Consider the following 16,588-nt stretch of genomic DNA (forward strand, 5'->3'; position numbering starts at 1 on the left):
ACACTCACGCCCTGGCACTCACGCAACACACTCAGACCATCGCACTCGCCAACTCAAACTCACTCCCTCCCAATCACCCCACAAACACTCTGTGCCTCACACTATCCCCCTAACATTATCACTCTCTCGCACTCACCATCACACACACTCAGACCCTGCAATCACCCCGACACATGCTCAACCACTCGCACTCCCCCTCCACACACATACACACTCCCACACACTCCACCACCCACACAAAATGAATCCCTCCCACTCCGCCCTAACGTAATCAGTAACTCGCACACACACCCACACACATTCAGTCTCTCACACTCACCCCTAAAATACTCAGTCCCTCGCATTCACCTCGACACATACTCAGTCCCTCACACTCACCCCCACACACACTCGGTCCATCAAACTCAACCAACACATACTCATTCCCTCACACTCACCCCCAAACACACTCGGTCCCTCGCACTCACCCCACACATACTCAGTCCCTCGCACTCCCCCACACATATACTCAGCCTCTCACACGCCGCCGTACGCCCTCAGTCCCCCATACACACCCACACAGTCAGTTTTTTGCACTCACTGCACACCTCCAGTCTCTCGCACACCCCCCCCCCCACCCCTACCACATACACTAACCCTCTCCATCCACCTCAAAACCTCAGTCCGTCGCACTCCCACCCAAACATACTCTGTCCCTCGCAAATCCCCACACATGCTCAGCCTCTGGCAGCCCCGCCTCACACCCTCAATCTCTCGCACTACCCCCACACACCTATTTTATCACCCCTCCCTCAAACACTCAGCCTATCGCAAACCGCCAGCCCCTCAGTCTCTCGCACCACTCCCGCCCACCCCCCCCCCCCTCCCCCCACACACACACACACACACACACACAGAGGCGCCTCAAACGCGGGAGACAAACAGTCTCTGATTGGAGGAACAGTTCCATGCAACATCTTCCATTCAAAATCATCTGTTTTTCTGAATTTTGAAAAGTGCCTCCAGGGGCCACATGGAGGGGCTTTGGGGGTACGCAGACGTCCCAGGGGATGCATGTTGAAGAAGCTGATTTAAAGGGGACATATCTGACTGCGTGTCTCTTGCCATTACTTCCGTTGTCGGATATCTTTCATGGGTTGTGGGCGTCGCTGACAATTCAACGTTCACTGCCCATCCCTGAATGGCCCTGAACTTATTGGCTTTTTAGGCCGTGACGGAGAGCGGTTAAGAGTCAGCCAGTCTGGAGTCGCATGTAGGTGGACTAGACAAGGATGGGTGGTGGGAATCTGCAACTCGCTGCCTGAAAGGGCGGTTGAGTCAGAAACTCTCGCAACGTTTAAGAAGTATTTAGATATTCACTTGCATTGCCATGGCTCCCAAGGCTTTGGACCAAGCGCTGGAAAGTGGGATTAATGTGGTCCGATCTTTGTTGGCTAGCGCGGACACAATGGGCAGAATGGCCTTTCTCTGTATTGTAAACGTCTATAAGTCTATGGGGCAGATTTCCCTCTCCAAAGGACATCAGTGAAGTAGGTGGGCTACTCATGGCAATCGATTGGACAGTTCTGCTTTCAATTCGAGATTTATTATTTGAAGTTAAATTCCATCCCCCCTCATGGTGGGATTTTCCCCCATTCCCCAGAGCCCCATTCCCTTGGACCTCAGGAATCCTTTTTTTTTATTCGTGCATGGGTGTGAGCTTCGCTGGCTATGCCAGCATTTATTGTCCATGCCTTGTTGTCCTTGAGAAGGTGCTGTTGAGCTGCTTTCTTGAAATGCTGCAGTCCATGTGGTTTTGGTACACCCACAGTGCTGTTAGGGAGGAGGTTCCTGGATTTTGACCCAGTGAAAGTGAGGGAACGGCTGATGTATTTCCAAGTCGGGATGGTGAGTGGCTTGGAGGGGAACTTCCAGATGATGCTGTTCCAATGTATCTGCTGCCCTCTTACTGCTAGATAGTAGTGATCGTGGTTTTGGAAGGTGTTGGTGAAATCCTGCACTGCATCTTGTTGATGGCACACACTGCTGCTACTGTGCGTCGGTGGCGAAAGGAGTGAATGGTTTTTGATGGGAAATAGCATGCCAATAAATTGGGGCTGCTTTGTCCACGATGGTGTCGAGCTTCTTGTGCGTTGTGGGAGCTGCACTCATCCAGGATAGTGGGAAGTATTCCATCACACTCCTGAATTGTGTCTGGTAGAGGGTGGACAGGATTTGGGGGTCAGGGGGTGAGTTACTCGTCGCAGGATTCCTAGACTCTGACCTGTTCTTATAGCCAGAGTATTTATATGGCTATTCCAATACTGTTTCCGGTCAATGTTAACACCCAGGACGTTGATAGTGCACGATTCACTACTGGTAATGTCATTGAATGTCAAGGGACAAAGACTGGTTTCTCGCTTGTCGGAGATGTACACTACCTGATACTTGTTTGGGAAGAATGCTACTTGCCACTTGTCAGCCGAAGCCGGGATATTGTCCAGGTATTTCTGCATTTGGGTATGGACTGCTTCATTAGCACTCTGACACAATCTACTCCCCAACTGAATATTCTTTAGCGCCTTTATAAGAGCCCCTCGCACAATGAGTGAGGAGATTGGTTGCATGTTACATCCTTTGTGACTGAAAGCGGAGTATAATGCTACACTTGGGGTTTAGCTTTGGGGAACCTTCAGTCACATTGTTGATATTTGCTCATGGAAAATTACTACACATTGATATCATGATGTAGACAGTGAGATAGATTCCAAATTGCTTTTATTCAAAATGAAATGTCGAGTGATAAACCACATATTTGCAGCAATTATTTATTTTTACTGCATTTCACTCTGTTCCCAGGATAGATATAATCCAAAGCAGGACAATAGCGCCGACACATAAAACGTTTGGGAATGAATCGGATGTTCCATTAAAATCTAGAAGAGAGGGGAGAATATTAATCTGTAATTCTCACACAATTTGGAAAAGACGAGTAGCGGCTCCTTGACCCCATTGTCCCCTCCATATGTTTGCAACCTGCACCACATAATACAATTCTTGAACCCCGCTCAAAATCTCTCAATGCCCCATCACAAGCCCACCTAAATCTGTAGCCTCCTCCAGCCCTCATAATTATCATCCCTATATTCAAACACCATCATAACCCCTCGCCTTCTATTACATATCTCTGAAACATTCCCGGCCCCGACAATTCTCAATCTCCTATTCAAATCCCTCCATAGCCCCTTACTCAATGCCTCTCTATTTCTGTAACCTACTCCAAAACCTGCAATTCTCACTCATCTTTTCAAAACCCTCCATGGCCCATCGCACCCTCCCTTCCTATCTCTGTATCCTTCTCCAGCCCCTAAAATTCTCACTCCCTTGTTCCAATTCTTCTATGGCCTTTGCTCCCTCTCTCCCTATCTCTGTAGTTTCCTCCAACCCGTCCAATTCACACCCTCCAGTTCAAATCGCTCCATGGCACTCCTACCCCCTCCCTCCCTCGATGTGTAAGGTCCTCCAGCCCCTATCATTCTCATGCTCATGATCAAATATCATCATAGCCCCTCGCCCCCTCCCTCCCTATCTCTGTAACATTCTCCAGCCCCTACAATGATCATCCTCTTGTCCTAATCCCTTCCAGGTCCCTCGCCCCCTCGCTCCTTAACTCAGTAACCTCTTTCAGACACTAAAATTCTCATACTCATGTTCAAATGCGACAATTACCCTTCGCCTCCCTCCCTTTTTATCTCTGTAACCTCCGTCAGCCAATAAAATTCTCATCCTCCTGTTCAAATCCCTCCATCAGCCCCTCCCTCTATATCTCTGTAACCTGCTCCTACCCCTACAATTCTCATCCTGTTCAAATCCCTATGCCCCACCCTCACTCTCTATGTAACCTCATCCAGCCCGTGTAATTCTCATCCTCATGTTCAAATATCAGCATAGCACATCGCCCCATCCCTCCTTATCTCTGTAACCTTCTCCAGCCCCAACAATTCTCATCCTCCTGTTCTAATCCCTAACTGGCCCCTCCCTCCCCATCCCTGTAACCTCCTCCAGCCTCTAAAATTCTCATCCTTCATACGGACATTCGAATATGGAGCAGGAGTAGGCCCCTTGGCCCCTCGGGCCTTTTCTGCCATTCAATAAAATTATGGCTGACTTGATTGTCACCTCCCGCCTACTTCCGATAACTTTTCACCCCATTAGGTTCCAAGAATCTATCCAGCTCCAAATTTAAAATATTCAAACGCTTTGCTTCTACCGCCTTTTGAGGAAGAGATTTCCAAAGTCTCACGATGCTCAGATAAAATATTCGACTAATCTCTGTCTTCAATGGGCCACCCCATATTTTTAAACAGTGACACCTAGTTTTAGATTCTCCCTCAAGAGGAAACATCCTCTCCACATCCACCCTCTCAAGTCCCCTCAGGATCCTAAAGATTTCAATCCAATCGGCTCTTACTCTTCTAAACTCCAGTGGATATAAGCCTAACCTGTCCAGCCTTTCTTCATAAGACAACCCGCCGATACCTGGCATTAGACTGGTAAACATCCTCTGAATCTATTGCATTTTCATTCTTTCTTAAATAAGGAGACCAATACTCCACACAGTATTCCAGGTCCAATACCTACATGGCCCCTCGTCCTCCTCCCTATCGCTGTAGTCTCCTCTAACCCCGACAATTCTCATCTTCCTGTTCAAATCCCCCCTCACACCCTCGCTCCCTATCTCTGTAACTTCCTCTATCCACTACAATTCTCATCATCTTGTTCAAATCCCTTCCTCGCCCCCTCCTTCCCGATGTATGCAACTTCCCCCAGCCCCTCCAATTCTCATCCTCCTATTCTAATCTCTCTCACGGTCCCTCCCTCCCTATCTCTGTAACGTCCTCCAGCCGCTACAATTCTCATCCTCCTGTTCAAAGCACTGCATGGCCCCTCACTCACTCCCTCCCTATCCCTGTAACCACCCCCAGCTCCTAAAGTGCTCAACCTCCTGTTCATGTCTCTCAATGGACCCTCGCCCCCTCCCAATCTCTCCAACCTCCTCCAAATACATATCTCGTCCTACTGTATATTCCCTGCATAGCGCTTCAACCCTCACTCTCTCTCTAACCTTGTTCAAAGCAGGTTGGTTTTGGTCAAAGAGATGTTTTTGGAGGAGAATCTTAAAGGAGAAGAGATATTGTGGGGATGTAGGGCGTAGGTTGAGTGGATGCACGCTGGTGTGTGTGGGGGTAGTGAATAGAGAAAGAGAGGTTTAGAGAGTGAATTCAAGAGCAGAGGGCCCCCGGTCTTATGGCTTGGCTGCTAATGCTGCAGTGATGAAACTCCTGGGATTTTCAAGAGGCCAGGATTGAATAACGGAACATGGGAAATAGGAACGGAGTAGATGTTTCAACTTGTTCCGCCATTCAATAAGATGATGGCTGATCTTCTTGTGTTTCAATTTCCACATCCCCATCGCCTCTCCGATAATCTCTTATTCCTTAGCCTGACAAGAGTCTATCTACTTCTGCCTTCAAACTATTAAATGACACCACCTCCACCGTCTTCAGACGCATAGAGTTCCAAAGTCGCACAGCCCTCTGAGAGAAAAGTATACTTCTCATCTCTGTCCTGGAAGGGTGAGCCCTGATCTTAAAATAGTGCAGCCTAATGCAGGACTCACCCATAAGAGGAAATATCCCTTCCACGCCCACCTTGCCAAGGCCGTTCAGGACCTTGTACGCTTCCAACGAATCACCTCTCACTGTTCTAATCTCCAGTGCAAACAAGGCCAGTCTATCCAACATTTCCTCAGGAGACAACCCACCCATTTCAGGTGGAAATCTAGGAAAATTACTCTGAGACACGTCCAATGTCCTTCCTACAATAAGGAGAACAAAGCTGCACAGTGCATATTGAAGGATTATAGTGACCGTGGAGGGGTGATGGAGAAGGGATGGGCCGAGGTGTCTTGTATGGATTTGTACGGGAGGACGAGGATTAAGAAGTGAGCCTTGGACATAGGGATGTGTCGAGAGCCCATGTAGAGACATGTAAAGGGGAGTTCGTATTTTAGGTTCCTGCGGGAGGGTTCAGGGTCAGGTTGAGGCATTTGAAAAGAAGGATTATCATTTCAAGGTTGCGCCGTTGCGGGCGGCAATTTAGGACAGTGAGCTCAGAGTGTGAAGACAGCAGCGGGACTCAGTGCGTGTGAGGACGTAGGGCGGCAGGCATATTGGAACAGCTTGGGGCTACAGGGGGTAGATGATTGGAGTCCAAATACAATCGTGCTGGAATTATCAATTCCAGAGGCAACAACAATGCATAGATGATTGTTTCAGGTTCAGATGAGCTAAGACAGTGGGAATCGAGTGATGTTATAGAGGTGGAAATTGGCAGCATTCGCACTGGCGTTATGTCTCGGCAAATGATTAGCAGACGCATTGCAACACCACCATCTGCAAGTTCCTGTCCAAGTCACACACTATCCTTCCTGGGAAGGACATCATCATTCGTTCACTGTAGCAGGATTTTTCTAATTTATAATCATTCACGGGATGTGGGCTTCACTGGCTGTGCCAGCATTTATTGCCCATCCCTAGTTGTTCTTGAGAAATTGGTGATGAGCTGCCTTCTTGAGCCGCTGCCGTTCCTGTGGCGCAGGTGAACCCACAGTGCTCTTCTGGAGGGAGTTCCAGGATTTTCACCCAGTGACAGTGAAGGAGCAGCTATTTATTTCCAAACCAGGATGATGCGTGCCTTGGAAGGAAACATCCAGTTGGTGCTGTTCCCATGTTTCTATTATCGTTGTCCTTCTAGATGGTGGTGGTCGTGGTTTTGGAATGTGCCCTTTAAAGAACCTTGGCGAGCTGCTGCATAGCATCTTATAGATGGTACGCACTGCTGCCAATCTTCTTCAGTGATGGGGGGAGAGAATGTTTGTGGATGGGGTGCCAATAAAGCGGGGCTGCTTTATCCTGGACGATGTCGAGCTTCCTGAGTGTTGTGGGAGCTGCACTAATCCAGGCAAGTGCAGAGTATGCCATCAGACTCCTGAATTGTGCATTTTAGATTGGACACAGGCTTTGGGGAGTCAGGAGGTGAGTTACTCGTTGCGGGATCCCCAGCCTCTGACCTGCTCTTGTTGCTACATGATATATATGGCTGGTCCAGTTCAGTCTCTGGTCAATGGTGACCCACCAGGCTCAAAACCCCTGGACTCCCTCCAGAACAGCCCGGTGTTCTACACTGCTGCGGTTCAAGAAGGCAGCTCATCACCACCTTCTAAATGGCCAATTCAGGAGAAGCATTGAATGCTCGGCCCAGCCAGAGATGCACCAAACCCATGAACGAATGAGAGGAAATGTGTTTGAAATCTCGTCCCTGGGTCAAACATGACACCGAGGAGTTGACCATTCTGTTCCAGTGTCTGAACAATTGGGAGGGAGAGCGACTGAGTCACCGGCTTTGGACTTAAGTTCGGAATGGCGATCGAAGACAAAGCTTTCAAGTTATGCCACATTCAATAAGAGGATGTCTATGCTCATTCAGCACTGAAAGTCCGAGAAAGATTGTGACAATTGAGAGATGATGGAATTGTGCATAGAGGTGGTGGGGAGAGAGCTGGATATTGCCAGCATAGATGCGTAAACTGACATTGTGATTTCGACTGGCCCCTCCGGGGTTTATTAAATGTCACTCACCTGTCACAGTTACCTGCACCGCTTCGCTGGGGGGTGAGTAATATGCCGTCTGCCTCACTCTCCTGGAATAGCCGCAGTTGAAGCTCCATTTCCCGGCACTGATCAAGTCATTGACGATGAACGATGCCGACGGCACAGAGCCGGATACATGTATTGTTCCCCTCGTTTCACCATCGCGGTAGAAGTAGAATAGGCCACCGGAGTTCAGAATGGCGCCTGTGCAGGTCAGTCGAATGAGCGTCCCACTGCTGACCACACCAAAAGGCGGCTGGACAGAAATTGTGGCCCTGGGCAGCTCATCTGAAATTAAATAGGCGCACTAAATAGGAATAGTCCACAGCACACACTGGGAGACTGACTGAGTCAGGTATTGATGCACCAGGAGAAAGGCCTGCAGTGTGGGTCGGCGTGGGGTTATTTTGCAACTATCACCTGGGACTCAGCATTGTCTGCAGGCACCTCAACTCGCTAATTCAGATCAAAACACCCCTCCGTCAAAACAGAAAGGCTTCTGCACGGGAAGGAGTAAATGCATATGCTAAAGGATTTCAGCTCCACAATCCAGTCCGACACTGCCCCCGCTGCCAGTACAGAGTGATTGCTGCACTGTCGGGGGTAAATGGATATCGTCTCTTTTTTGAGCTCGATAAACCAGGCAGATACTCCTCCCGGTGCCAGTACTGAGGGAGTGCTGCACTGTCAGAGGGAGATGTATATACTCTAGGATTTGAGCTCCATAATCCAGGCCGACACTCACACGGTGCCAGTACTGAGGGAGTGCTGCACTGTCCGAGGGAGATGTATTTACTCTTGGACTTGTGCTCCTTAATCCACCGTTAAATGAGATCATGGTTGATCTTCCAGTGTTTCGATTTTCACATTCCCACGTATCCCCGATAGTCTTTGATTCCCTTGCCGAACAAGAACCTATCTACCTCCGCTTTACAATATTCAATGACCCCGCCTCCACCACCTTCTGAGGCGGAGAGTTCCAAATTCGCATCATCCACTGAGAGAGAAAAAATCTCCACATCTCTGTCCTAAAAGGGCGACGCCTAATTTGAAAACAGTGCCCCCTCGTTCCGGACTCACCCACAAGAGGAAACATCCTTTCCACCTCCACTTTGTCCTGACCGTTCAGGATCTTGTATATTTCAATCAAATCACCCCTCACTCTTCTAAACACCAACAAGGCCAGTCTGTCCAGCCTTTCCTCATAAGACAACCCACTCATTCCAGGTATCAATGTAGTAAACCTCCCTTGAAACGACTGCAATGCATTTACATCCTTCCTTATCTAAGGAGCCCAAAGAGCAGGGAAAGGCAACTCTTCAGAATGGCCAGCCAGAGACAGGATTTGACCCTGACTGAGACAACGGAGGCGATTGATTCAGAGACGAAACTTCCTTCTGACCGCAACATTGGAAACTCAGTAAGAAGTGAACATCTTGACACCACGCACTTCCTTAAGTGAGGCAGCGCACAGATCATCGTCCTACTCACTCCGGTGCTGGAAAAGCTGTTTAGGGACCTAAGATGGCAACTGCAGGGAGTCGGCAAAGGACTAAGGGCTCGTCTTATCTGCTATCACAATGTCAAATGGGAGTGGAATGATCAATGGCTACATGGTAACAGCAGGGACAGGAGCGTGCAGCCCCCAGCTGCCGAAAAGCATAAAGATGGAGCAGAACCACCACGTCCCCTCCCGCTCTTGCTCTCCACTCTGTAGCCAGTGGATGCGGGGGGCGGGGGAGAGTGGGGTGGGGCGGAAGGATGCCGGCCAGAACCTGTTGGCATCAAACCCCGTTACACTCCTCTGAGAATTTTGTGATGCTTCAACCGGGAAGCCTGACCCCCGGCCCTATTTTACTGGGTGTTCCTCACAGGGCAGCCCGTGTCAGCCTTGGAATCAGCCTGGTGAAGTTCCTTTGCAAACCCCTCGGGCATCTATATCATTTTATCAAGCAAGTAGACCGAGGCTGTGGACCAGCACCTCCTGGCGTTTCCCCTAGGCTTGCCAGCTCCTCTTACCTAATTACATGTTGTTGACTAGTCAAGTGCCCCATCCCGTGTTGCCCCAGAATTATGTTAGGTGGAGGGTGAATGATGATAGGACCCTCGCCCCTGTGTCCCTGGGCGCTAAAAAGAGTATTGTCGTTTCTTGGAATGCAATGCCAAAGACATGATTTGTCACTTCCTGAGTTCAGACTGGTGACTGATTCAGGCGTGGAAACCGAGTTTTCTGCCGCATGGGAAGAGAGTGCTGATTGGCTGGCAAGTAGCGCTGCCTTGGAGAATGTACCATTGATGATGAGTGACACTTAACTGCCAAGCATTGTTGTCTACTTCCCATTGTTACTAATTACCTCTACCAATATGGATTCAACAACTTCCGATCCAAGATCATTTCTCGTTTGGCACTTATTCCATTTCACACTAACAAAGCTACCCCACCACCCTTTCCTCCCTGCCTGTCCTTTCAAAAAGCCTTATACCCCTGAATATATATTTCCCAGCTTTGACCTCCTTGTAATAGCCTCTGTAATGGCTATAAGATCATACCCATTAACTTCTACTCGTGCCAATAATTCATTTATTAGCTTCTGACTGCTGCGTGCATTTAAGTAAAGAGCCACTAATTTTGCCTTTTTATGCGTCAAAGATACATTGAATAACACAAGGCTCACCGGTCACATTGAACTCCACGAAGTCGCTACGCGGGGACACGTAAACTTTCCCTAGCACCGTCTTCACCACGTTGCAGCTGTACGCTCCGCCATCCATTGGCTCCAGCTCCTTGATGGTGAAGATGACGGTCCGCACGGACTCTGAGGTGTTTTGCGTGTCGATGATAAGCCCGTCACGTTCCCTGTACAAGCGGGAGAGGCGGCTTGGGTAGCAGGTGGTGCAGTTAATGTGAACCTGATCCCCCACCGAGAGCACCCCGGAGGCCGGCTCCACGGAGACTGAGGGCTTTGGAAGCTCATCTGTAAGAAATGGGGCGCAAGGAGCAAACAAGTATGGCTGAAAAAAGAGACACGTCGGAGCTTTTCATCAGGACACTTTGCAAGAATATCAATATAAGATGCTGGACAAAACAACAATTTCTACCGCATGCGAAGAGAGTGCTGATCAGCTGGCAGGTTTGCACTGCCATGGAGAATGTACCACTGATGATGACTGACAGTTAGCTGGCTAGCATTGTTGTATTCTACCCCTTCTTATAACTTATCTCCACCGACAAGGATTTGACATCTTCCGACCCAAGATCATTTATTTCTAGCGCTTTTTGTGAAAATAAGGACAACATTGTGAAACGAAGCGCGAAGCGGCAATGGGACCCGGTTCTGGGCTCACGTCGATCAGTCCAGACTTGAGCTCAGAGCCCAACTGACTGCGCAACTCAAAGCCGGGCGAAAAATTCCAACTTTTAGAGTTTGCGGGCTCAAAATTTGTGCTAATCGGCTGCTATGGGCTGCACGCTAATATTTCAGCTCTTGCTTTCCACTCTTTGGCTATGGCAACCCCAAGTTGACATAGCGATTCACGCATTAAATGACGCGTCACACCTGCGGTGCTACATGCCAGCTCTTCTTATGGTCACATAAACAGCTTGCGTCTCTTTCTCCGGCGTGAGGTGATGAATTAGAGGAACTGAGGTTCCCCTGCTCATTGCGAGGGAATGGAGTAGTGGTATTGTCGATAGACAAATAATCCAAAGACCCAGGGTAATACTCTTAGGGCTTGGGTTCCAATTCGGCCACCATCTCGAATCAAAAGTCCAGCGATGACCGTGAGAAAATTCTCGTAAAATCACATCTGGGTTCACTAATGTCCTTTAGTGAAGTAAATCTGTCGCCCTTGTCTGCTCCGCCCTCCATGTGAGTCTGGATCCCGATTTAGACTCTTAAATGCCCGCTGAACAAGGGCAATTAGGGATGGGTGATAAATGCTGGCCGAGCCGGCGATGACCACACCCAATAATCTAATTAAAAATAAGCGATTCTCAAAGTTTCTCCCTCTCAGTCAGGGTGTTGTTGAGTCTCCCTTACCTGCTACATTGAACTGCACCGGGTCGCTGATTGGCGAATAGGCCCAGGTCAGGTTCCTCTCGTAGAATTTTTGGTATTTGCAGGTGTAGGAGTTCTTCCCTTTCGATGGTAATGCTGCAGTGACCTTGAAGGCGGCGGTATAGTCCACTTCGTTCGCGGCCGAGACTCTGTCTTTGAAACCCTTGTACAGTTCAACATTGCAGCGGGTGAGAGGGAAATGACAGACGAGTGTATAATCTTCTCCCAGTAGAATAACACTCGATGGCGGATCCAGAGACAGGATGGGTTTGGGTAAGGAAGCTGATGAATAAACAATATATCAGTCACGGCAGGTTTGATACAATCATTCTTATTGGTGCTCCACAATGAACCCGCTCCCCTGCGTCCCACACACTCATTTACGCCCGCCGGACAATGTTGAGGCCGCCACCTAGCAGGACATAACCCAGGTTGGGTGTTATCCTTATTTAATTGTTTCATTTGTTCATGGGGTGTGGGCGTCGCTGGTTGGGCCATCCCTAATTTACTCATGAGGAGGTGGTGGCGGGCTGCCTTCTTGAAACGCTACAGTCCCTGTGGTGTAGATACAACCATAGTGCTGTTAGGGAGGAAGTTCCAGGATTTTGGCCCTGTGATGCAGGTACACCCATGGCGTTGTTAGGCAGACAGTCCCAGCATTATGTCCGTGTGGTCTAGGCAGACCCACCACGCTGTTAGGGAGGAAGTTCCAGGATTTTGCCCCTGTGGTGTAGGTACCCCCACGGCACAAATAGGGAGAGATTTCCAGGATATTGAACATTGGGGTAGGTACAGCCACAGTGCTGTTAGGAAGGGTGTTCTAGGATTTTGATCCAGCGACAGTGAAGGAATAGCGATATATTTTGAAGTCAGGATGAAGAGTGTCTTGGAAGGGAACTTCCAGGTGGTGGTGTTCCCTGCGTCTGCTGCCTTTGTCCTTCAAAATGGTAGCGGCCTTGGGTTTCTAGGGTGCTGTCGAAAGAGCCTTGGTGTGTTGCTGCAGTGAATCTTGTAGATGGTACACACTGCTGCTACTGTGTGTTGGTGGTGGAGGGCGTGAATGTTTATGGACGGTGTGCTATGTGCTCTATTCCTGCTCCTATTTCTCATTTACGTATTAGTACTTCAACTCCGCCCTCTAGTCACGAATCCATGTTTAATGTTGTCGAGTCGCCTGATTCCCCACCCTCTAGTTGCACCAAATTGCATAGGACATGACGCTTGTTAACTAAACATAAACACACTTTACATCGAAAATATTTGCTAATTATTGTAAATGTTAAACAATAAACTATCTGACGACGTTGCAAACATGAATACAAAATGTTTAATGATATCGATTCTATTATAATTGTGCAGTTGGAGGGGTAATTGTGCAGCCTGTACCCAATCCTATCCCTCCCGCAGTTCCACGAACACATCAGTCTGTTGGGGGGCATTTATGGCTGATATAGCAGGTTACTTAGAAATTCACACTTGATCAGGAAGAGCTCCCATGGCTTTTTAAAGGGGAAATCATGTTTTACCAACATACAAGAGGATTTTTTGGTGTAGTAACTCGCAAGTTGGATAAAGGGGCCATGTGGGGGGAACTTTAATTCCCAAAAGCCATTTGATGAGGTGTCCTATCAGATATTGCTGTTTGTGATTGGCCAGTGGGAATTGGCCGCATTCTGCACTGAATGTGAACATACACAGGAGAGCCTTAGACTCATTGAATTACTCACCGCGCTGAGCTCCAAGCGACACCACTGCAATGCACCGCATGGAAATGGAAGCAGATCAGTAAAGACATTGGTTAGTAGGTTGCACTGGAAACGTTGCTGCACAGGCATTGCTGTAAAATCACAGGGCAGAAATTGCAAATTATAACTGCTGAAATTTCTACAGGAACAGATCGGTGGGGGTGGGGGCGGGGGGAACATTTCATTTTGATTCAGATGCAAATTTTTTTAGGTGGAACCAGTTGCCTGAAAGCAGGAAGAAGATCCGATGGGAACATTGGAAAGGGCAGTGGGATAAATAATAAAGGGAGGCAGAGGGGAATACGGCATGACAGTGGGGGTGAGAAAGGGATATGAACAGGAGGATGAGGACTGTAGGGGCTGGAGGAGGATACAGAGATAGGGAGGGTGGGGGTGAGGGAGGGATTTGTACAGGAGGATTAGGATTATAAGGGCAGGAGGAGGTTACAGACATGGGGAGGGAGGGGGTGATGGAGGGGTTTGAACAGGAGGATGAGGATTTTAGGGACTGGAGGGGGTTACAGAGAAAGGGAGGGAGGGGGTGAGGGAGGAATTTGAACAGGAGGATGAGGGCTGTAGGGGATGGAGGGTGTTACAGAGATGTGTAGAGGGGGAGGGTGAGGGAGGGATGTGAACAGGGGAATGAGGATTGTAGGGGATGGAGGGGGTTACAGAGATAGGGAGCGAGGGGGTGAGGGAGGGATTGGAACAGGAGGAGGAGGATTGTAGGTGATGGAGGGGGTTACAGAGATACTGATGGGGTTTAATCTGAAGGAAATTGTTTTAAATTCGATGTGCAGGTCAGGGGAATCAGAGCTATCGCCGAGCTAAAAGGAAAGATTTGGAGTTGAAAGTTTTGAGGAGCGGAGCATTGGGGTGAGAAACAATATACTGAGAATGTTCGGCCTCAATTCCACTCGCTTCAGAAAAGAGTTTGTGAGTTTGGAGCAGAAACCTAGTTTGAGAACTTCCTCATTTCGAGTTTTAGAGAGGGATAGATGGGGGGGCTGGTGTGGTTTAAACTAAAATCCCTCATGTGGCTGCTAACCAATTTTAAAAAGGAAGGGGCTGCACTTACCCATCAGCAGCAGAATGGAGACCACTGCCTCCTGGAGAATGGGTTTGGTCCCAGAGACAGACATTGGGAAGAGATGATCTTCTTGCTGCTCCTCTGACTGGAGAGAGAGAGAGAGAGAGCCGGTGCTAAATGTGAGACTGCCAAAGACCTTGTGACGATGGAGGGTTGAGTGTCCCTGGATGTGAGGTGGCGGGTTTAAGTGATATTCTGTAACTTTTTTATAAAGCCGAGTGGCCTTGCTAAGAGAATCAGTGTGTGCGGAGAGTGCCCGGGAGAAGCCGTTCTGTTTTTCAGAAGAACTGCCACATCTTCTTAGGGACAAATCAGATGTTACCGCCGCTCCAGTCAGACCCCTCCGACCTCGCCAGCAGCGGGGGTCCTGCTCTGTCTCAATAACGCCCTCCCGGGCCGGGCCGGGCACAGACGCAGGGCAAATAAAACGTGGTAATGATGTAAAAAAGTAAATCCTCCCCACCCACCCCTCACATCAAATATTGGTGTTTCCAGCGTTTGTTCCTGGTATAAAGATTCGGTGTGAGAAATGGAGAAAATTATACTGAGAATGTGTTCATGAGAAACCTTCAGCAATGTGTGTTTGGGCGGGGCTAAACAGTGGCAATGTCTTGCAGAGGATTTTCAAGGCACAGCAGATATTTTATTTTTCTTGGGGACCGTGGGTTGAATGTGTGAGGATTATATTTGGTGCTTTAATAAAACGTTTACTGGTGGGGGGCGGTGGTGGTGGGGGGGGTGGCGGTGGGTGGGGAGGAGGAGGGTGAAATCGTGGAGAATATATTCGGGGTTTTACAGGCAACATTAACTGGGGGCGGGGTGAATCTGTGGAGATTATATTTGGGCTTTTAATACAACAGTTACTGGTGGGTTGAATGTGTGGAGATTTATATTACGCCTTGTTGTTAATGGATCCTTTGAACATCACCGCTGTTGCAATTATCAATTAAAGCCCCCAACTCAATTAAACAACCCGATTCTTGTCCTCTTGTATATTTACCTTAGCTACAACAGTCGTGCCTCGTAGATGGTGGACTGGCTTTGGGGAGTCAGGAGGCGAGTTACTCGCCACAGGAACTGGAAGCAAAATGCACTTGAAGTCCAACACCTTCAATGACCTGTTTTCCCACCCTTAAACTGTATATTATTGCGGAGATCAGACTGTTTCCTCGATTAAACATGAAAACATTTTATATCTAAAGCATTATCAAATTATGATGGATTGTCAAAGCTGAAATGTTCAGTGAGGCCAATTGCAATATTATGCTGCAGTTTGCGATTGTAACTGTGCAGAATGTCTCTGAATATGGAGAGAGGGGGAGAGGGAGGGAATTGAACAGGGTGTTGAGAATTGTATGGGCCGGAAGAGTTTACAAAGATCGGGAGGGAGGTAGTGAGAAGCCATGGAGTAATTTGAACAGAAGAATGAGAATTGTCCGGGAGGGATGAGATAGAGATGGATGGGATGCGTGGGGACATGGTGGGATTTGAACAGGAGGGTTTGAAGGAGGTTACAGAGTTGGATGAGGTTACAGAGATAGTGAGGGAGTGGGCGAGGGAGGGATTTGGACAAGTAGGCGCGAATTGTAGGGCCTGGAGTTCGTTACAGAGATAGAGAGTGAGGGAGAGCGAGGGGCCATGGAGGGATAATGCACAGGAGGATGAGATTTGCAGAGGCTGGAGTTGGTTATAGACATTGGGAGGGAGGGGTCGAAGGAGTGGTTTCAATAGGGAATTGCAGGGGCTGGACCAGCTTACAGCGATAGGGTGGGAGCGGTTCGAGGGGCCAAGGGGGTATATGAAGAGGAGGATGCCACTTCTACGAGGTGGAAGAGATTACACAGATGGGGAGGGGGTTAGGGGCCATGCATGGAATCGAACAGCAACCTGAGTATTGTTGGAACTTGCAAATGTAGAAGCATTTGAGGTTTTAGGGATTAGGGTGTGATTGATAAAATAAAGACTATTTATTAAATTTATTCTAGGGGCTGTGTCGCCAGTGAC

General features: G+C 48.6%; 1 protein-coding gene across 1 annotated transcript; it reads right to left on the minus strand.

Moving 5' to 3' along the window:
- Positions 1-2,823: 2,823 nt before the first annotated feature.
- LOC144672408 (immunoglobulin superfamily member 1-like) lies at positions 2,824-14,689 on the minus strand. Its single transcript, XM_078534253.1, has 6 exons — positions 14,573-14,689; positions 13,477-13,500; positions 11,732-12,031; positions 10,367-10,666; positions 7,680-7,979; positions 2,824-2,915 (listed from the first exon to the last, which is right to left on the minus strand). Exons 1-6 carry the CDS (start codon positions 14,634-14,636, stop codon positions 2,824-2,826), a joined length of 1,080 nt encoding a protein of 359 aa, XP_078390379.1. The 5' UTR covers positions 14,637-14,689.
- Between the last annotated feature and the right edge of the window lie 1,899 nt (positions 14,690-16,588).

This window comes from Cetorhinus maximus, chromosome 38, assembly GCF_964194155.1.
Source record: "Cetorhinus maximus chromosome 38, sCetMax3.hap1.1, whole genome shotgun sequence".
Taxonomy (NCBI): domain Eukaryota; kingdom Metazoa; phylum Chordata; class Chondrichthyes; order Lamniformes; family Cetorhinidae; genus Cetorhinus; species Cetorhinus maximus.

What these genes read in the sequence shown, in the direction of transcription:
- LOC144672408 (XM_078534253.1), bottom strand. Translation starts at nt 14,636, where the DNA reads ATGTCTGTCTCTGGGACCAAACCCATTCTCCAGGAGGCAGTGGTCTCC. An exon ending in CGTGGAGTTCAATGTGACCG is followed by an intron (nt 7,980 to 10,366) that starts GTGAGCCTTGTG and finishes ATTTAATTTCAG; the next exon opens with ATGAGCTGCCCAGGGCCACA. An exon ending in GGTGCAGGTAACTGTGACAG is followed by an intron (nt 2,916 to 7,679) that starts GTGAGTGACATT and finishes CCTCTCTTCTAG; the next exon opens with ATTTTAATGGAACATCCGAT.